The following is a 23,476-nucleotide window of genomic DNA, read 5'->3' as shown; positions in this document are numbered from 1 at the left end:
CACCATGAACCATACTTAATGTTTATTAATCACAATCCAGATCATATATTTATTAAAATATTTCAATGTTACAGCTCATTAAACCCCAAAAAATATATTTTACATATACACATTTTCCATATGCAAACACACTGGCCCAATACAGTGCCATAATAAGCAATACTCTGTTATTGAAATGCACACCATTAACCTGCAGTACTACCCCCCAGTATATGGTGTCTACGGCTCTGTTCACATCTGTGTCAAAGCTAATGTTTGCAACATAAACCATGACAGTGTGTTGTTCAATAAACCCAAAACATACCTGACCAACCCTTGTGGTGTTATAATGGCATTTCAACATATGCTGGACTTTTCTCTACAGCAAAAATTATGGTAACCTTTGCGTAACTTTCAAAAGTATGGCGTAGACAGACCGCCGTATCTCGTGCGAAGATGGCATTGCAGTGCATGGACTGGCCCGGCACCTCTCCTGGCCCAAACATGACGTATTTTTGTGCAGCTGTCACGCTCCGGTCAGGAGTGCAGGCAGTCAGTCCGAGGATTGCAATGAGATCCTCACAAGAAATACGTCCGTCTGTCTGCCCCCTAAGAGTATGAGCCACATTGCTGGAAGTTGTACATTCGCAAAACCCATAGGTTAAAGGGGTTGCCCATGCTTCTGATACTGATAACCTACCCTAAGGGTATGATAAACCTGAACCACCCCTTTAAAAGACCCCAGGGTCTAAAGCATCGTTTCCATGTATTGCTGTACAGTGGTTTTCCATGCTGCATTTTACACCTATTGATATTAAACTGCAATCTTTTAAAAATATTATTCCATTAGTTTTTGCCATTTTTATCTGAGCCCAATATATTTTTTTGTTCATTTACACCATATTGGTGCAACAATTTACCGTATGTTGGCAGATGGGGGTAAATATTAAACATTTGCAAAATTTGTGAATTAGGCACAGAGCCAACGAGGTCCCAATGGATAATCTCCATCAGGACTTATAACTTTACCTACCTGTCTTAAGGACAGGTGCAGATGACCGTGTTTTCGGTCTGAGTGCGATGCAACAAAACATTGGATCAATTATATTTTTATGGGGCCGTAAAGATCTCTGAGAAAAAAAAAAAAAAAATTGCTGCATGCCCGAGTTTCATCCGATATTCGGATCGCACTCGGCCATGCCAATCAATGGAAACCATCGGACTGCACTTTGATGACATCTGAGTGCAGTCCAATTTCCATCAACACAATGGATAGAATATAGAAAAAAAAAGTCCATCTTCTCCACAGCCAAGAAAATGTGATCATACTTTGATCAGAGCGCAATTAGCATAATTGATCCAATTTTCTCGTATGTCAAGAAAAAATGCTCGTCTACACCTGTCTTTAATAGTACTGGTCTTATAAAAAAAAATAGTAGCCAAAATATGGCAGCGTACAGACATGGGAGACTCCATGTTCTTCCATACAGGTTATTTGTTATGTCCATGGAGGCCTAATAAATCCCAAGACATCATTCAGCCTTTAGTAAAGACAAATCAATTACTGATGGCAGCCATTTTGTGCACAAGAGGTTGCCCATAGCAACGAATAAGTGCTTATGCAGTGATTAGTTGCTGCGGGCAATAAGGCCTGCTTTGCTAATTGAGGCCTTTGATTTTAGTTGGAACCCGACCCAGTAAATATAATTCGTATTAAAATTCACAGGCTGCAAATAGTGGTTCATATGAGGAAAAGCCTGGGCGAGAGGTCATCAAGTATGGCAGCTACTGCTGACAGAAAATGGAGCCGTTGTCTATAGCAACCAGTGTTGCCTCACGGCCCTTGCTGGATTTGCTGTAACATAAAAGTAATAGAATATTTTATGTAAAAGGATCTCCTTCACCTGACAGACCCTTTAATAATCGGGCACCTAAAAAGCAGAGGCTCTGGCTAACAGAGGGGGGCAAATCTATAACATGGCAACAGGCCCCCTTTATATTACACATTAGTGGTAAATAGGAGAAGAAATCAATATGGAGAATAGCCCCGCTATGGCAAGTCATTCCTACGCGCAGTACAGGTGTCCATTTTGTAATGAACAAATAGTTGTAAGGGTACGGTATACCGATACAGTAGTATTTGCAGCTCGGCAGCCATTTTATAGGCCGTAGTACATATTAAAACATCAAGGCAGCCATCTTGTGGGCTGTGCAAATTTTCAGTTAATTTCTTGTCAAATGAGCTTTGCATAAGCTGTAGAAATACTTAAAAAAATAAAATAATTGGTTAATGGCACATTACACCTGAGCACAGACCAGTTAGTCTAGTCGCAACGTTATAAATTCTGTATGTAAACATGAACGGAGACAAAACATACAAAATGTCAATTCTACAACAAAATCCCTGCATTTTTGTGAAGTTCCAGGAGTATAGCACCATAAGTTTTTATATCATAACATGATTAAAGTCTGAAAATAAGTCGCCATTCTGGCAAAGCAATCTATACATCTGGTTATGTGCCGTCCACATTGATGGGTTACAATGCACAATGTACACAGTTACGTAAAGGAAGGTTCAGACTTTTATAAAAAAAAAAAATTACATATATATTTGGAATAAGTATATGAGATAGTCATTCCTTTTAATAAATGCCCATCACCATCTAGTCGCCCAGAAGAGGTATTAGGGGGTCATTGCTATTAAGGAAACTGCTCTCATTGACAACGTAAGTGCGCATGGACCTGCTTTGGGGATCCAAATTAGTACAGTAGTTTCTTAGATTATGTGCGCATTTCAAATAACCATTTAGTCTTGTCTGGAACCCCGTCTTTTTCTCTCTGGAGGACTTCATATGGCCGTGCATTTAATGGATTTCAATGTGCTCCATGTAGTACTTGGTTTCACCTTTAGAAGTGCTGTTGGATAAATGAACACTTGTGATTCCCAGCAGATCACAGCCGATCGCTCGAATATCTGCACTGAGATATTCTGTGATCTGCTCATCTTTGGGGTACTTTTTTTTTTTTAAATTAAAAAGGAGTCCATTTCGCAAGCTCTCTGAACACCGTTGGCAAAATTTTCCCTTTTTCTTCTCAAAGCCAGAAAGAAAAATGCAGATTATGTTGAAAATTTATGGAGCAACCTCCACATGAGTTGACGTCGTTATTGCCACAGGATTTTAGGTCATTGGCCTGGAAACCATAGAGTGCAAAATATTCACGGCAAAGTTTCCATTTGCCGTAAGTAACGGAGATGAATTCTGCTTGGAGGGCACGTCCAGAAAGTTCTTAACTTGACAACCAATACAGTGATGTGCTTTACCCGGCACAATATGGTCCTGAATGTCACCAGTCAGCCATAGTGGGACATATAGCAGAGTCCACCACCTCCAATAATCCCGGTAAGCCCTTGGGGTTAAGGTTTAGTGTCTGTTAGCATGGCAATTCCTGCGAGGTGAAGATGCTCAGGCTGACGATTCCTGGCCTGGATAGCACCGACAACAACCCACAGTGGAGAACTCAATCTCTGGTTGTGTGCTCTCACCCTCCAGGAGAACATCAGCAGAACTGTTCCACTCCCTTATCATATCTTCTACCCGGGTCACATAAAGAATTGACAGGAGGACTCCCAGGAACTAGAAGAAAAGTAAAGTATCAGTTGTAAAGATGCAAGGATACAATTTATTGTATGAGGAAAAGGAAAGTTACAAGGTCAAATATACTCATTAAAGGGGACAACTGTCATGGCACCCGGTCACGTGCCACCTGTCCTATTAGGGCACATCCACAATACCTGCCAAGTAGAAGACTTATGCAACGTTGATGGCTCCTTTAAACAGCACTTTTTGGCATATGCACTAATAATATGGATATACAAGTGCTTATCCCTCTTTTTAGTAGAAACACTATGTGCCAGTCATGGGCAATGTAGGCTACAATTCACAGACAAATCAAACTGAAGTGCACTGAGGGCATATCAATATGCAAGTGCAATGACACGCCCCCAGTGCACTTCCAGCCCGATTTGCATTTAGCTTCTATACTACATTGCTCATGGTTGGCAAACAGGATCACAGAAAAAAAAGCAAAAATTAATAAAAATATGCTTTTATTTTCACTAGGGGACAAGTGCAGCCATAGGACACCGCTTTTGACCAAATCGACCACCGCATCTTTTTTTTTGCCCAGCAGGAATGATAACATATACTAGACAATTAAAATCCTTGAGAAGTTTTCCAGAGCTATATAAAAAAATAAAAATCACTGTATTAAGAGTTATGCAACAGCTTCCATTTTTCACCATTTGCAAGATCTCCACTTGCTCACAGTGAAAGATACAGTTCTTGTTACAGTCGAAAAGCCTGTATACACCTAATTCTTCTAAATGCAGATAGTCATATCTCCAGTCCAGCCTCAGACATATGCAAGGCCAGTGAGTTTGGATTAGGAGACCTGTGCATTGTGCTCCGTACCCAGACCGTGATACAAGGATGTCCAAATTCATCCTAAGGGTTGTGAAATCTTTCGGGTTAAGGGTATAAAGATGTGCGTGCCTGCTTCATAGTCAGGAAAAAGATCTTGGAATCGGTAAAGTACTGACGTACACTATAAACTTAAAACTTTGCATTATACAGTGATTAATGGGTCTAAGGTTGTGTAAGAATAAAAAATCAAAACACCATATTCACCTACTGCATTGGCACCTCACCACAGTACCGAGTGTGGAGAGGAGAGGAGGCGCCGGTTTTTAATTGCGTAGGTTTTTTAATTTCTTGCACTACCCTGGGCCCATTAAGGTTAAATTTCCATGCCAGGTTGATTTGTTGCGTATTTGGTGCAAATATTATGCCCTTGTTTCTAATTTGAGATCCCCAGCATTCATGCAGCAAAAATGTGTGCATATTTTCCATATTTATTCATGCCCTTTTGTGCATTTTTTGCTGTGGAAACACACACAAAAAAAAATTCAAGAAAACACAGCGAAAGAATGCAAAGACGGCAAGTTTAAACTACAGGTCAGATGTAGAATCTCCAATTAAATTAATGGGTAAAAATCACTTAAAAAAGTTTCAAGATGGATTCTGATGCGCGCCCCCCCCCCCCCCCTAAAAAACTAAAAGCACAGCATGGGGATGAGATTAAATTTAAAAAAAACCTCATCCTCTTTACTGGTACTGTGAAACAATTCAGCTTTTAAGTGCTCAATATCCACACCAAATACGCACAGTGAACCCAACCTTAAAGTAATGGACAACCCCCCCTAAGCGGAAAACTGTACTTAATATAGATTTGGTGCTAAGGCATTTAAACTAAGAGCACTGATAAATGGATGTCGCCACAAGAATTGCAGACCATAGCCCCCATTTCAGCGTAGGTCAGAGAAGGGTCCCCTATTGGGACCCGCCGTCTACAAATAAGACTAGACGGCCACTTGGCTGTTCAGGTTCCTGTGCACACTGACCTGTGGGAGTAGGATGCCCAGTAATGCACCAGCCATGATTGTGTAATTATCCAAGAACCAGATAATGACAGCATTCGTGCAGCCTCTGACGTGGATAAACTCCTGAGCTGCCTGTCTCTGAAGAGGAGAGGGATGACATGGTGTCAAAAAGAACATACATGACAGCAGTAATAGTAGAAAAAAGGGAGAAAAAAAAAAACCAAAACATTAGGCCGGAGCTAAAGACATGAGATTGACAGCGTGGCCTCAAACAATTTTGCTATTATACCAAAATCCATTACACAAAAAAAAAAAAGCAAAAAGAAAAATTTGCAAATGTAATAATAATAATAATAATAATAATAATAATAATAATAATAATAATAATAGTAAATGGGGCCCATATGATTGACATTAACAGTGTATGGGCACAGTATGCAAGTCTTCCTAGTTAGAATTAAAGAGGTAAAAATTCATTAATATTGAAAATGAAGACAAGGTCCACCTTCAGGGACAATTTTTTTCTTTTAATTTAAATGCATGCATTTGGGACTAAAAATATTTTTGGCAATTGGGCTTCATTAAAAATGTTGCATCATTTGATTTTCACAGGCTCCCTGTTTCCCTGCACATTCAGCATTGAAGTTGATTTATGACCATAAACCAGGAAGAGAAGTTCAGAGAAAGACTGGTAGAAAGAGTTACATACTCCCCATCATACCGGGCTGCCTGACCGTTTCTCCGTCAACTCATCCTACGGCCAGGAAACAATGAGGCTATAGAAAACAAACGGTGCAAAATGTGTAATGGTACCCAATTAAGAAAATTTTAGCCCCAATTTAAGTAAAAAAAATAAATAAAAATGTCCTGAAAAAATGGACAACCCTTAAGATGCAAGACAATAGTATCTAAAAGTCTAGCAATGCTCTCATCAAGTACATACGTTCAGCTTCATGGCTTGGTAACCACACAATGTATTCATCAGTACTGTCTGCAAGAGAGAATAAAGTAGTGACTGGGACTTGTCTGAAACTGCTGCAATATGCAATGTCGTTAGACGGGATGCCACAGTTTGAGGTTTTTGTTTTGTGGAAGTTGATAGAAAAAGACAGACAGAGAAAACCATTACGTTGTAGAAACAAACAAAACAAAAAAAAAAAAAAAGAAGAGTGCAATACTAGTCACAGCCCATGGTCCAAGGGTGGCGCTTTTTCTGGAAGCAAGTAGGCAAGCTTTTCTGATCTCATACAATCCCACTTAGAGTTTGCTTGAGCCATGGTGAGACAAGCAAAAACAAAAATTAGAAATACCAGTATGGTGTCTGCATGCAGATTCATCCCCACCGCAGATTAGTCATTCATACCAGGAACTTCTGGTCACAGTTATTATATCATTACCTTGTTGGTGATACAACATGTATAAGGCACGCCGCATGCAAGAGGCCCGGGAGCTGAGCAAGAGTGATACTCATTCTTTTCCCAGTCTGTATACTCTGCTGCGCCACAACACTTGAACTAGAAACCAAAGATTTTGTGTCATTAAAATAATCATACGTCATCTATGTACATACCATCCTCTCTTTTTCATCCCCCCCCCTTTCAAAAATAGTGCTATACCTACCCACAGGTATTGCCGCACAGGCCCATTCAATTCAATGGAGTTAGGCTGGTTTCACACTTGCGTTTTGATCTGCAGCGTTTTAGCGCTAAAAAACGCATGCGTTTTTTTTCTATACTTAACATTAAAAACGCATGCGTTTTTTAGCATGCATTTTGACGCGTTTTCGGCAACGCATGCGTTTTTTGACGCGTGCGTTTAGTTGCAGAAATGCAACCTGTAGTAATTTCTAGCGGCGTTTTTTTGCCGCAAAAAAACGCATGCGTTTATTCGCGGCAAAAAAATGTATTGCTGTCTATGTAAACGCATGTGTTTTTATAGAAAAACACAAGAAAACACAAGAAAACCCTAACCCTAAACACAAGAAAAAACAAGAAAACCCTAACCCTAGGGTTACTAGGGACCCTAACCCTAACCCTAAGGTTAGGATCCCTAGTAACCCTAGGGATCCTAACCCTTAGGGTTAGGATCCTAACCCTTAGGGTTAGGATCCTAACCCTTAGGGTTAGGGTTAGGATCCCTAGGGTTAGGGTTAGGATCCCTAGGGTTAGGGTTAGGATCCCTAGGGTTAGGGTTAGGATCCCTAGGGTTAGGATCCCTAGGGTTAGGGTTAGGGTTAGGATCCCTAGGGTTACTAGGGATCCTAACCCTAACCCTAGCTATGTCTGTTTATAGTGGGTTTTCTAGTTGATTTTGATGATTGGCAGCTGTCACACACTTCTCAGCATGCGTTTAAAAAACGTAAACGCAGGAAAAAAACGCATGTAAACGCGGCAAAACGCCGCGGTTTTTTTCTGCATGCAAAAACGCATGCGTCTAAAAAATGCAGCGTTTTGCCGCGTTTACATGCTTTTTTTCACATGCGTTTTTTTTTTAAAACGCTGCAGATCAAAACGCAAGTGTGAAACCAGCCTTAAAGGGATTTTCCCATGAATAAAAGTTGATTTTAATCAATACATCTTTGAATAATAAAAACTTCCACAATTGGATGTGTGTAAATAAAATGTTCCTGAGCCGAGATAATCTTATAAATGTGCCCCTGCTGTGTACTGTGTAATGGTCGTGTCCGACCATACAGGAACATACTTATTTCTTCCTCTCCTGCCCAGGAGCCGTGTTATGATTAGACCATGTCCCTGTAGGGTCAGACAGACACAGCCATTACACAGCAGGGGCACATTTATAAGATTATCTCAGCACAGGAACATTTTATTTAAACACATCCAATTGTGGAAATGGATAGATAGATAGATATATATTACCCAAAAAAATGGAACAGCACAACTCCTTATACTTAGCTTCGGGTGCAATGCCCATAGACCACCCGTCCACCGGTCGTCTCCAATCAATATTCAAAAAAAGCAGGCAGCACTCCGTTTTCAGAAAAATATGCAGGACTTTAATGAACTCACATGTCTCAGCGACGTTTCGGCTCAACTGAGCCTTTCTCAAGCCTTGAGATACATATATATATACACATATATATATATATATATATATATATATATATATATATATATATATATATATATATATATATATATATATATATATATATATATATATATATATATATATATATATATACATATACATATACATATATATATGTATATACAGGTCCTTCTCAAAAAATTAGCATATAGTGTTAAATTTCATTATTTACCATAATGTAATGATTACAATTAAGCTTTCATATATTATAGATTCATTATCCACCAACTGAAATTTGTCAGGTCTTTTATTGTTTTAATACTGATGATTTTGGCATACAACTCCTGATAACCCAAAAAACCTGTCTCAATAAATTAGCATATCAAGAAAAGGTTCTCTAAACGACCTATTACCCTAATCTTCTGAATCAACTAATTAACTCTAAACACATGCAAAAGATACCTGAGGCTTTTAAAAACTCCCTGCCTGGTTCATTACTCAAAACCCCCATCATGGGTAAGACTAGCGACCTGACAGATGTCAAGAAAGCCATCATTGACACCCTCAAGCAAGAGGGTAAGACCCAGAAAGAAATTTCTCAACAAATAGGCTGTTCCCAGAGTGCTGTATCAAGGCACCTCAATGGTAAGTCTGTTGGAAGGAAACAATGTGGCAGAAAACGCTGTACAACGAGAAGAGGTGACCGGACCCTGAGGAAGATTGTGGAGAAGGACCGATTCCAGACCTTGGGGAACCTGAGGAAGCAGTGGACTGAGTCTGGTGTGGAAACATCCAGAGCCACCGTGCACAGGCGTGTGCAGGAAATGGGCTACAGGTGCCGCATTCCCCAGGTAAAGCCACTTTTGAACCATAAACAGCGGCAGAAGCGCCTGACCTGGGCTACAGAGAAGCAGCACTGGACTGTTGCTAAGTGGTCCCAAGTACTTTTTTCTGATGAAAGCAAATTTTGCATGTCATTCGGAAATCAAGGTGCCAGAGTCTGGAGGAAGACTGGGGAGAAGGAAATGCCAAAATGCCATGGTGTGGGGTGCCATGTCAGCTGCTGGTGTTGGTCCCCTGTGTTTCATCAAGGGCAGGGTCAATGCAGCTAGCTATCAGGAGATTTTGGAGCACTTCATGCTTCCATCGGCTGAAATGCTTTATGGAGATGAAGATTTCATTTTTCAGCACGACCTGGCACCTGCTCACAGTGCCAAAACCACTGGTAAATGGTTTACTGACCATGGTATTACTGTGCTCAATTGGCCTGCCAACTCTCCTGACCTGAACCCCATAGAGAATCTGTGGGATATTGTGAAGAGAAAGTTGAGAGACGCAAGACCCAACACTCTGGATGAGCTTAAGGCCGCTATTGAAGCATCCTGGGCCTCCATAACATCTCAGCAGTGTCACAGGCTGATTGCCTCCATGCCACGCCGCATTGAAGCAGTCATTTCTGCCAAAGGATTCCCGACCAAGTATTGAGTGCATAACTGAACATTATTATTTGATGGTTTTTTTGTTTGTTATTAAAAAACACTTTTATTTGATTGGCCGGGTGAAATATGCTAATTTATTGAGACAGGTTTTTTGGGTTATCAGGAGTTGTATGCCAAAATCATCAGTATTAAAACAATAAAAGACCTGACAAATTTCAGTTGGTGGATAATGAATGTATAATATATGAAAGTTTAATTGTAATCATTACATTATGGTAAATAATGAAATTTAACACTATATGCTAATTTTTTGAGAAGGACCTATATATATATATATATATATATATATATATATATATATATATATATATATATATATATATATATATATATATATATATATATACATACACACACACACACACATTTTTTATTTTTTTTTTTAAAGTTGCATTTATCTGCATGTGCAGTCTTGTTTTCTCCCATTCATGTGACCTTGGAGGGTTTTTTTCCCCATGTAAAGCTGCAGTACCAGACACAACCTCTGAAGATATGTGGCACTGTTTTTGGAGGATACCAGCAATTATCTAATCTTTTATGCCCTACTAATTCCTATTACTATTTTTTTTTTTTTTTTTTTATACCTATGTAATTAAATTCATGGCGGAACAGAATTCAAGAAACAGTCACCTGTTTTTGCACAAAGTCCATGATATTTTTGAAGTCGAGGTCATCATAGTAATTCTGGATTCCCTTCCGAATGTTTTTATTCAGCAAATCCATTGTCTGGTGTAAAAGAAAGACATCATGACTGACAGCAATGGGCACGCAGTAGGACGGGCACAATGGCGAAAAATAATACATACCTGATTTCTAAAGATTAAGCCCATGATCCCCCCAGTCAACTCCAACAGGAGGCAGACCCCCAGAGTATACATGAACTACAAAAAAAACAAAAACTGTAAAAGTTAAACATTCAGATACAACGCGGTCACGGAGACCGGACTGAATGTCGACAACACTCACCACTTGGAGAAGGCACAGGTTATCGCGGAGTGAGGCCAAGACACCGATGAAGGAGACAACAAACATGACCACTCCCAGTAGGATGAGGAGGATGGCAGGAGCAAGGAAGGTGCCTTGTAAAGTCTTGTATTTCTGCCTCTCCACCTCTGCATAGATCCCGATAGCCAGGATGAACGCACCTATGAGCTGGGGAGGAAGAGAGAATTACCGAATGGGCAACGAATAGAATACAAAAACAATCCGAAAATCACCAATAAATATGGTTTAGCTCTCTTTGCGATGGAAGCACAGGTCTACGGCTCGGTCCACTACAGTAATCAGAGCTGTGCCATTTCCATCACACGATTAGGACAGATGTATTAAAAGTGAACAGTGAAAGATTCCAAGTGATCGAGAGCAAGCAGATATCTATAAACAGCGAGAAATGGATATCAGAAAATGTAGTGAACACACTTTTTTTAATCATATAAAAGAAAAAAAAAAATCTGGAAGTTATAAGGCCATAAAAGAAATGAGGGCAAGATGGAACGTTTCCAGGGATTCTTTATCCTCTGTGACACGGACATTTCTCGAGTAGACGCAGTTCATCTTACGCTGCCTGCTAGATGTGAAGGAATGTCACAATACCGTCACATGCCTGGACCTGATTTAAAGAACAAAAATATGTCCCACAACTGAAAAAAGGAGAAGTTTCTCATAATTGTCTTAAGATAGTATCACAACAAAGCTGCTCTGAAAACTGGAGGAGGGGGAAGAAAGTCAACAGCGAGAGAAGGAAGGTGGATAGGCAAGATATCCAGTGTCTACATGTCACAGATGGAAAAAAATATATTTGTCACTCACCTCCCCTAGCAATCCATGGAGGGCTCTATCGCAATTATTATCTTCCCATCTATGCATTTCAGGACTAGAAATAATGAAATTAATGTGTAAAAGGTCCATTTAGATGAGCCACAAGCCTTGAAAAACTATTCATATCCAGTGAGCTTTTCCACATTTTTTCACATTGCACTCATGTATTTTATTGGGATTTTATGTGATGCCAACACAAAAGTAGCAAGTATTTGTGGAGTGTAAAGAAAATACAGGGGTTTCTAAATATCTTAAAAATATATATCTGAATATTGTGACATGCATTTTTATTCAACCCCCTGTAGTCTGATACCCCTAAATAAAATTTTAAGTGACAAATCCCCTCCAGAAGTCACATAATTGGTAAATTGAGTCCTCCTGTGTGTAGTTTATTCTCACCATAACTACAGCTGATCTGTGGAGGCCTCAGAGGATTGGGTGAGAACATTAGAGATCAAACATCATGAAAACCAAGGAGCACACCAGACAGGTAAAGGATGAAGTTATGGAGAAGTGTAAATCAGGGTTAGATTATAAAAAAAAATAGCCTAAGCGCTGAACATCTGACGCAGCATTGTTCAATCCATCATCCAAAAAATGGGAGGAGTATAGCCCAACTGCAAACCTACCAAGACATGGGCGTCCACCTAAACTGACATCCCAAGCAAGAAGAGCACTAATTAGAGAAGTAGACAAGAAGCTCATGGTCACTGAAGGAGGTGCAGAGATCCACAGCTCAGGGTGGAGAATATGTCCGCAATATGTGTGGTGGAAAACAAACACTGCATAACACCCTGAAAACAACATCCCTACCGTCACACATGGTGGTGGAAGCATCATGCTGTGGGGATGCTTTTCTCCAACAGGGACAGGGAAGCTGGTCAGAGTTGATGGATGAAGCTAAATAAAGTGCACTCCTGTAGGAAAACCTGTTCGAGGCTGCAAAAGAGTTGAGACTGGGACATAGGTTCACCTTCCAGCAGAACAATGACCCTAAACATACTCTCAGAGTTACATTGGAGGGTTTAGATCAACACGTGTGTGTGTGTGTGTGTGTGTGTGTGTGTGTGTGTGTGTGTGTGTGTGTGTGTGTGTGTGTGTGTGTGTGTGTGTGTGTGTGTGTGTGTGTAAGGTCCAGTCACAATCTATAACTAAATCAGATTGAGAATCTGTGGGAAGACTTGAAAATTGATCACAGAAGTCTCCATCCAATCTCGCTGAGCGAGAGCGAACGTGCAAAGAGGAATGAGCAAAAATCTCACCTCAAGAGGGGCTGAATACAAATGCATGTCACAATATTCATATTTATATATTTAAAATATTTAGAAACCAGGTATCAATTCCTTTACACTTCAGAAGTACTTGCTACTTTGTGTTGGTATATCACATAAAATCCCAATAAAATACATTTATTTTTTTGTGGGTGTAACTTGAAAAACTGTTGAAAAAGTTCAAGAGGTATGAACACCTTTTCAAGGGACTGTATACTCTGGTGCATTCGCACCTGGGCCCTGGAGGCTATTACATTAAGCCCAGCACTATTAAAAGATCCATGACAGCATTTTTTCTAAGGTGTCATCCTAGTTGTATGTCTTTTTCCCCCTTCACTGAAGAAATGTTTGTTATCAAGCCAAGAAAAAGACACCTGAAACTTTTTTTTAACCTTTAATTCAGATTATATTAAAATGGATCACTAAGCTGTGGATCTGTAAGACACCGAAGCATTCCGATTTGAATCCACGTTTCATGGATTCCCATTGACTTGTATAGCCAAGTGTTGCGGATGGATCAAAATAGGACTTGTTCTCCCTACTGACCCCAAGCCACTGGTGAAAATGCCCACAATGGCCATGTGGACATCAGAACTGGATCATTGAAGTAGGAGGCCTTGTCTGATTAACAACATTTTCTTTTTTCATCATGTGGACAACCGGGAATAATATGGCACCAGGGTGGCAAGAACATGAGCTGGTGAGGGCAGTGTGATGGGGCAACTTTCTGCTGGAAACCTCAGATCCTGGTATCATGTAGATGTGACATGTGTCAACTACACAACGCTATACAGACTAATGTCCCTTTCATTGTTGAGGTATTCCCCAAGTGCAGTGCCTCGTTCAGCAGGAGAATGGTTGGTCAGGATTGGTCTGAGGAACAAGAGAAAGATCAAGCGGATGACTTGTCTCCATGTTCTCCAGATCTCAGTCCTTCTGATCATTTGTGGGATGAGCAGGAAACACAAGTCTAATCTATGAAAGCCGCAACAAGCAACGTATAGGATCTGCTGAGAACGTCTTGGTGCCGATATCACAGGACCCAATATTTAGGTAGGTGTATCTATAGAAAGGGTACTTTGGCTGCTATTAGTGTGTGTTAACCATCATCTATTATGCATATAAGCCCTTACCACTGCTGCAGATTTTTTTTACCACTTACCAAGTGCCGCAATACACAGTAACACAAGTATAAAGTGCTGCTATAATATACGGACATTTACAATATCACCACATGGCACCGCAAGTTTTCCTGACCATTTTCCATTAGACGAATCATTAAGTTAAAAGGCCATCGCTGATAACACGGCACTCCCTGCTGGAGCAGTAACTGATAAGAGGCTTACAAGAAAATAGAACAATAAACAGCAACTAAAAAAGGTACATATCCAGAAGTTGGCAGGCAGTTATCAATTTTCTCAAGATCTTCATCTTGATTCTTTTAATGTATATTGTTAAAGTGTAAGGGGGCATCTACGCAGACCAACCGCCGATTGGTAAAGCAGGTGGAGACATCGCAGGGCGGGGAATAGAGCTGGAGTGACAGAGGCTGCAGATATACAAATGAGGCTGAAGAGCTATGGTAGATCAATCCAAAGGCTGATTTCTCAGTAACAGAGGAATTGACTGTCTAGGTAAAAAGGTATTGCTGGACTTGTCTTTGAAAGAGGTACATGCACATATAAATAGTTTGGGTGTGAAATCCTGCTGACAGATTCTCTTTAAGGGGGCATTTATAGTGGTCAATTGTCATGAACACTTTTTTCCCCCAATAATGAGTCAGAGGAACAGGCTAACATTCACCCAATGAATGAGCTGGCCTAGGGACGCAGTAACACAGCTGTATAAATCGGCCATAGATCGGAATGCAAGGCTCGGACTGGCCGGCGACTCTCTCGACCAGAGGGTGACAGCTACATAAAGATACACGAAGCGGTCACGCTCGGGTCAGAAAAGCCGCCGGCCAGTTTCAGCATTGCATCCCGATCTACGGCCATTTGACTCTTCCCTAAAAAAATCATAGTTCTCAGCAGCATATCACCCTGTGTAAACATGCTACCAAGAACAATGACAGTGTATGGACACTGAATGATGTATTATCAATTGTTTTACATGCACTGGAAGTGCGGTTGACCCGTCTAAGCAGGCTACGACTGCAGTCATAAAGCCGATTAGCGGTTATTTAATGCCGAAAGTCAACAACTGTAAACCCAACTCTACCCAAAAGATGACAGCAGTATTTTATGCAGACCCTAAAGCTACTTTAGAAAGCTGCTGGCCGACTAGTGGTTTAATCTGATGGGTCGGCAGGCAATGATCTCGTCCAACTCACCCAAAGACAGGCGCACGTGCCCGGCCATGCGTGCCAGTACTCTCCATGAGTGTGTCGCTGCCAGGTGCCTTATCTCACCAACAATAAAAGAGTCAACTGTCTGAAGTCAGACATGTTGGATCCTGATATGCCTGGACATAATCAGTTGGGGTCCCTCATACACGCTGTCGACCAACTTGGCTGATATTGGCAAGTTCAGCTGACCTTAGCCTTCCGACTCCATAAACATTAGACTTAGTGCATGCCTTGTTACTGGACCCTTTCTTTCATGACACAGGTGACTATACCATTGGTGCAGCCTCAGAGGGGACCAAAAGATAAGGGGTCACACTTCCACCTCCAAGCTCAAAGGGGTGCATTATAATGAAGGATACTTTTCCTTCACAGGGACCATCTTCTGAATATGTCCACAAATAGTTCATGGAGGTGTAGTTCCAACAGTCTGGACGGATAGGTGGCATCCGGCCACAAAAAGGCGTATGCTGAAGAGGTAGTGCGCATGCGTGATTGGTACTCCATACATCCCCTTGTGACTGCTAAGCTCAGAGCTCGACTTTTTCCAGCAGTCCCAATAGATAATGAATAAAGTGGTGGTTGGGCATACTCACACCCGCTCCACTTGAATTGGGATAAATGTACCTTGTTCTAGAGATCGGGTGGGCTGCCGACCAATCTAAAAGGTTATCACCTCTCCTGCAACAGCTTCTCTTCATGGGACAACAACATCAAATTCCAGAATTAGGTGTTGGTTGGATCATGGTGGAAGATGGAAAGATTGGCGATAGAATGCATGGAAACATTCATCTCAACTCGGTCACAATGATCTTCTGAGATTTTCAGCAGGTGAAGGTCTCTGGTCTTGGACCATCGATTCAAAGAATAAATGGATTTTATGTATTATTAAAACCCCTTTGGCACCACCAAGAGATTTCTGGCATTGCACATATCACTACAATGGATTTACGTTGCCCTTTTCTTGAACTGTTGTATCAAAGGGAGCAGAGGTAAAGGGAGTGGTTCACCGCACGGCTGTCCAAAGTCACTAACGTGCGGCCAACGTTAGTTTCTTATCAAATGACCGTACTTTACAGAAACCACCAGGGCCAAGCGATACAAGCATTGTGTCAGCAAGGAATGCTGGGAGATTTCAGCTCTGCAGCCTGTGGAATTATGAACGCAGCTACCTCTCAAGCTACAGACAAAAATACAGATAGAATACGTACTATTTCACGAAAGTTTTTCTGGTGAGAATAGCGTGCAATACAGAGATACTTTACACCAACTATTGTGAGCCTAGACAGTTGGGTAACTTGACGCTTTTGGGCTCCAATGTAAACTCTTCAACGGGGCACCCCCAACTATCACCGTTCTTTACAAGTATTGATCTTTCTTATTGGCCAAAATGGACTTTTCGGCCACCCCAATACCCAGAGCACTGGTGCTTCTACAACCCCTGCACCCACGATAGTTACGCCTTAGAGGTTTTATGTGCCACAATGCAGCCTCCGTGCCTAAGCCTTACAATCTACACAATGCCCATGTAAGATTTAACCAAACTGGCTAACTTTACTTAACTTTGAAGGGATGCAGAGGTTCACACTTATTATTTACCTAACCATACCCCTTTTAGGCATTCCACGTCACATATGTTCCCCCGTTCTGACCCGCTGAGTGGGCCTCTGGACCCGAGCAATAAAAAGATTGGCGAAACGCTGATTTTCTGATAAGTGCCAGCGAAACGTGCCATCTCTAAAAACAGATTAACCTAAACAAAAGGCTGTTATCCACACTTAACGAAGAAAAACATCTAAAATGTAAAAAAACAAACAAAACAAACAAAACCACAAGGACAAAGTTAAAAAACAGCATAAAAAAAGCAGAAGGGTGGAGAAACCGCAAGAAACAATTATTACAGTGTCCAAGGTATTATTCATGTCAAGTTAATAGATCATGAATGAAGAATTGCTGCCCAAGAAAATATTCTGATAATATGTACGTGATGTGAATACAAAAATATGATGAAATAATGATGTAACAATCAAAGAAGAATACAGACCCGATTGTGGTGTAAGTATCCCTGAAAAAGCTATGCGAAACACTTGTTGGAGAGTGGGATGGAGGGACAGCGCGATTTTCACACCACAATCAGGCCTGTATTCTTGTTTGATTACAAACATGACAAAACAATCAAAAGAAGAACACAGACCTGATTATGGTGTGAAAATCACGCTGCCCTTCGTCCCACTCTCCAATGAGCGTTTCGCATAGCTTCTTCAGGGATACTTACACTACAATCGGGTCTGTATTTTTCTTAGATCATTTAGTCATGTTTGTATTCACATTAATACGTATGTAATGTGAATACAAATATGACAAAATAATCAAACAAAAATATAGACCACAATATGGTGTGAAAATTACATTATCCCTCCGTCCCCCTTTCCAACGAGTGTTTCACGTAGCTTCTTCAAGGATTCTTACACCACAATTAGGTCTATATTTTTGTGTTCACATTATGCACGCATTATCACACTATAATTACTTTGAGCATCAATTCTTTGTTCATGAGCTACTATTTTTACATCACCGACAGTGTAATAATTGTTTCTTGCTTTTCTTCTGTATTTTATACTCATTTTTTATCTCTCTGTTCTTGTGTTTTAATGTTGTTTTAACACCTTATTGAATGGTCTCTTTGATGCTAGTAAAGTATTACCCATTTTCATGGCGGTCCCCCCTTATCCCCTGTAAACTTCCATTCCTACACTGCAGTTATTTCTTCAATATATCAGGTTCTGTAGAATTGATTATTTTCCGTGAGTCCAAGAGGTCCAATTTGCAAGAATGGTTTACCCTACAGCGATCTCCGTTCGGACAAACCATACGGGTCTGGTTTCTATGGCTGTATTTAGACAACAGGAAACAATAAGCTGATGTATAGGCTGTGTGCACACAATGCGGATTTAGTGCGGATCCGCAGTGTTTTTTTCCATGCAGAAACGCTGCAGATCTGCAAAGTGATTTACAGTACAATGTAAATCAATAGGAAAAAAAAAAGCTGTGCTAATGGTTCGCATGAAAACCGCTGCGGATCAAAAGATGTAGCATGTCATTTCTTTTGTGCGGATCTGCAGCGTTTCTGCACCCTTCCATTACAGAAATCTGCAGTGCTAAAAAACGCATGAAATCTGCACAAAATCCACATAAAAACCGCACAAAATCTGCATCAAAAACGCGTGAAATCTGCACCTGCGTTTTCTGCCAGTAGATGCAGATTTTGTGCAGAAAATTCTGCACCCCAATCCGCAACGTGTGCACATAGCCTTAGAGGAGGATATATGCTTGGTGGTGGTAGGGGCGGACATATCATGGGTGCAACCTATGCAGCCGCACAATGGTTCTAGGAGGTAAGGGGACCACTTTCATGACCAAAGCAGGTGGAATTATGCATTATTAGGAACTATCGGGCCCTTAGGCCGGCGTCACACTGGCGAGTTTTACGGACGTAAGAGCGCAGAAACTACGTCCGTAAAACTCGCATTACATACGGCACAATTATTCTCAATGGGGCTGCTCCTATTAGCCGTATATTACGGTTCAGTATTATACGGCTTTCTACGGCCGTACAAAATCGCAGCATGCTGCGTTTGTCAGCGTATTGCGCAAATAATACGCCAATGAAAGTCTATGGGGGCGAGAAAAATACGGATTCCACACGGACCTGCAGTGTGACTTGCGAGAAATACGCAGCGGTGTTAGTGAAAAGTCGGTAATTCAATTGCCGGCTTTTTCCTTCTCCTTCACAAACCCGACATGATATGAGACATGGTTTACATACAGTAAACCATCTCATATCCCCATTTTTTTTGCATATTCCACACTACTAATGTTAATAGTGTGTATGTGCAAAATTTGGGCACTGTAGCTGCTAAAATAAAGGGTTAAATGGCGGAAAAAATTGGCGTGGGCTCCCGCGCAATTTTCTCCGCCAGAGCGGTAAAGCCAGTGACTGAGGGCAGATATTAATAGCCAGGAGAGGGTCCATGGTTACTGGCCCCCCGTGGCTACAAACATCTGCCCCCAGCCACCCCAGAAAAGGCACATCTGGAAGATGCGCCTAGTCTGGCACTTGGCCACTCTCTTCCCACTCCCTGTAGCGGTGGGATATGGGGTAATGAAGGGTTAATGCCACCTTGCTATTGTAAGGTGACATTAAGCCAGATTAATAATGGAGAGGCGTCAATTATGACACCTATCCATTATTAATCCAATTGTAGGAAAGGGTTAAAAAAACACACACACGATTAAAAAGGATTTTAATGAAATAAACACAGCGGTTGTTGTAATAATTTATTGTTCTCGCAATCCATTTGCAAACCCTCGCTTGGCAAAATAATAAACGCACAAGATACATACCTTCTGATGTCAGATCACGTCACACGATGTAATCCATCTGAAGGGGTTAACTAATATTACAGGCAGGAGCCCTGCTAAATGCAGCTGTGCTCCGTGCCTGTAAGCCCCGGCGAATGAATGAAATGTAGGTCAATGACCTACATTTCCTTCAGTCGCGGTGATGCGCCCCCTGGTGGATGTCCTCATATGACCTGGAGCGTGGGAAAAAGTTCCCAGGCTGCAGTTCATGAGAACATCCACCAGAGGGCGCCTCACCGCGACTCAATGTAAGTACAGATCTAGCTTTCCTTTCAGCACCCGGGGATTACAGGTACGAGCGAGTGGTTTATCGCAGCTGTGCCTGTAATATTAGTTAACCCCTTCAGATGGATTACTTCGTGGGACGAGACGGTTCACCAGAAGGTATGTATCTTGTGCGTTTATTATTTTGCCAAGCGAGGGCCTGGAAATGGATTGCGAGAACAATAAATTATTACAACAACCGCTGTGTTTATTTCATTAAAATCCTTTTTAATCATGTGTGTGTGTGTTTTTTAACCCTTTCCAACAATTGGATTAATAATGGATAGGTGTCATAATTGACGCCTCTCCATTATTAATCTGGCTTAATGTCACCTTCCAATAGCAAGGTGGCATTAACCCTTCATTACCCCATATCCCACCGCTACAGGGAGTGGGAAGAGAGGCCAAGTGCCAGAATAGGCGCATCTTCCAGATGTGCCTTTTCTGGGGTGGCTGGGGCAGATGTTTGTAGCCAGGGGGGGCCAATAACCATGGACCCTCTCCTGGCTATTAATATCTGCCCTCAGTCACTGGCTTTACCATTCTGGCGGAGAAAATTGCGCGGGAGCCCACGCCAATTTTTTCCGCCATTTAACCCTTTATTTCAGCAGCTACAGCGCTGAAATTTTGCACATACACACTACTAACATTAGTAGTGTGGAATATGCAAAAAAAAGGGGGATATGAGATGGTTTACTGTATGTAAACCATGTCTCATATCCTGTCGGGTTTGTGCAGGAGAAATGAAAAGCCGGCAATTGAATTACCGGCTGTTCACAGATATCGCGCTGAATGAAATCTAAATACAGAATATATATATATATATATATATATATATGTGTCTCAATGACATATATATATATATATATATATATATATATATATATATATATATATATATATATACTGTATATATGTTTTAATGAACATTTGAGCACATAAATCCATTAGATGTCGGTTTTGCAAGCCTGCGCGAAAATCTCGCAGTACGGATGCCATACGGATTACATACGGAGGATGCCATGCGCAAAATACGCTGACACACCCTGACTACGGATCACTATTTTGGGAACATTTCACCGTATTTCGGCCGTATTACGGCCGTAAAATACGGACCGTATTGTCTTACGCCGAGTGTGACACCGGCCTTATACTGTGTGTGCCCCAGGTGGTGGTATGCACAGTTCAAAAAGACTTGCACAGAGGGGTAATTCTTAAAGCGGTATTCCCCCATTGGAAAAACATGTCTGATTTTTTCCCAAAACAGTGCTACCCATGACCACAGGTTGTGTCTGGTACTGCATTTACGTCAGTGAAGCTGAGCTACAATACCAGATACAACCAGCAGACAGGTGTGGTGCTGTTCCTAGAAGAAAGCAAACAAGTCCAGATTCTGTATTTTAGTCTGTAGTTGTGCAAGGTGAAACACACCTTGACTACAGAAGTTAGGTAACGGCCTATCTATTGGATCTCCTCCAACTGGTCTGGCTGGTTTCATTGATCTTTATTTACCTTTATTCAGTGAGCAAATATGTAACCGCCCGAAACTCTAAGATACCTCCATACTGTCAGCCATATAGGCACGAAGCATAGGACAAGGACTGGGTGGCAGAAACTCGGTATTCCTACAATTTGCCCAATTAAAGTACCACTAGATATGGAAATAGTCATCTAACTGAATCTACCCAGTCTGGAATGGCTGATAACAGAAAACAACAGCATCCACCACCACACAGAGTGTAAGCTGCACACCTACAGAGGGTGGGATATAGTGCACGCGGAGTGCAGACAGCTGTCCCATAAGTCATTACACCTGCCCCATACAGTTCATTCAGAGAAAAGTAACTTACCCAGAATATAGTACAGTATGCAATCAGGGTGAACTTCAGGCACAGGTATGGGAATCTGGAGCAGTAACGAACCTCTTCATTAGCCATGAGCACAGGTCAGGGGTCTCCGCACCCTCCAGGCAAGTGGACCCTTGACTCGGAACAGCACAGGTGTATGGGACCTCTCACCCAGGTGGCACTATGCAGTTCAGGTGGAGAATGATGTTCCCTGAAGTCCACCTGGAGAAGAACTTTTTAGTAGCCTGGGTATAGGAGAGGAGTTCCTGGCAGCTCAGGTGGGGTAGAGGAGAGGAGCTCCTGGCAGCTCAGGTGGGGTAGAGGAGAGGAGCTCCTGGCAGCTCAGGTGGGGTAGAGGAGAGGAGCTCCTGGCAGCTCAGGTGGGGTAGAGGAAAGGCACTCCTGGCAGCTCAGGTGGGGTAGAGGAGAGGAGCTCCTGGCAGCTCAGGTGGGGTAGAGGAGAGGAGCTCCTGGCAGCTCAGGTGGGGTAGAGGAGAGGAGCTCCTGGCAGCTCAGGTGGGGTAGAGGAGAGGAGCTCCTGGCAGCTCAGGTGGGGTAGAGGAGAGGAGCTCCTGGCAGCTCAGGTGGGGTAGAGGAAAGGCACTCCTGGCAACTCAGGTGTAGAAGTGGAACTCCTGCCAGCTCAGGGGCAGAATAGGAGAGGAACTCCTGCCAACTTAGGTGGGGTAATAGAGAAGACCTCCTGGCAGCTCAGGTGGGGTAATAGAGAGGAGCTCCTGGCAGCTCAGGGTCACTTTGTACTAGCCTAGGTACAAGAGCTCCTTGCCGTTAAGGTAGAGTGGGTTAAGTTCTTGCAGCCCGGGTCATGCAGTGTGAACTCCTTGAAGCCTCCATGCAGCAGGTCCTTCCCTCCCTCTCCTCCCTGGATGAGCAGCACAGGTAGTGTGGATGTGTCCAGGTGTGTGCTGTGCAGGAGGAGCCGGCTGTGCAGGAGGAGCCGGCTGTGCAGGAGCCGCACTGGGTGTGATCAGGAGGAGGCAGTGTGTGACGGGGGCCGCGGATGGGACTTGCAGCTGCAGTCTTGTTGTTGATGATTCTTGAGTCACCCTAGGAAACAGGAAGCGGGATTATCCAGGACTGAGCAGGAGACGTGCGCAGTCATCAGCTGAGCGCAATGTGCAGGAGTTGGCAAAAATAAATCCCTGTCGGCTTATTCCAATGGGTGGGCTTCCCCTGGCAAGCGACGGGGCTTCCCTAACGGTGGGCTGGCACTGGCAAGTGATTGGGCTGTGCCAGCTTGTTGCACTTGCTCAGCCTCCTCCCAAGGTGTGTCCCTGTATGAGCGCACAGCCTCAGCTGACTCCTGCTGATCCCGAGTGATCATCATCAGGCTGAGCGACACAGAAACAGCCCTGACTGGCACTGCTGGCACTGCACAGCCCTCATACAGTCCTGTGAGTGTCCTCATACGGTCCTGTGAGTGTCCTCATACGGTCCTGTGAGTGCCCTCATACGGTCCTGTGAGTGTCCTCATACGGTCCTGTGAGTGTCCTCATACGGTCCTGTGAGTGTCCTCATAC

General features: G+C 42.3%; 1 protein-coding gene across 1 annotated transcript; it reads right to left on the bottom strand.

The window, feature by feature from the left end:
* Positions 1 to 23,203, bottom strand: TSPAN15 (tetraspanin 15). Its single transcript, XM_077285757.1, has 8 exons — positions 21,939 to 23,203; positions 10,936 to 11,121; positions 10,776 to 10,850; positions 10,600 to 10,695; positions 6,817 to 6,933; positions 6,363 to 6,410; positions 5,441 to 5,557; positions 1 to 3,614 (listed from the first exon to the last, which is right to left on the bottom strand). The coding sequence occupies exons 1-8, from the start codon at positions 22,023 to 22,025 to the stop codon at positions 3,444 to 3,446; spliced, it is 897 nt and encodes a 298-aa protein (XP_077141872.1). The 5' UTR covers positions 22,026 to 23,203; the 3' UTR covers positions 1 to 3,443.
* Between the last annotated feature and the right edge of the window lie 273 nt (positions 23,204 to 23,476).

Source organism: Ranitomeya variabilis, chromosome 2, assembly GCF_051348905.1.
Source record: "Ranitomeya variabilis isolate aRanVar5 chromosome 2, aRanVar5.hap1, whole genome shotgun sequence".
NCBI lineage: Eukaryota > Metazoa > Chordata > Amphibia > Anura > Dendrobatidae > Ranitomeya > Ranitomeya variabilis.
Note: the sequence above shows the minus strand (reverse complement) of the source record. Positions and strands in the feature narration are given on the sequence as shown.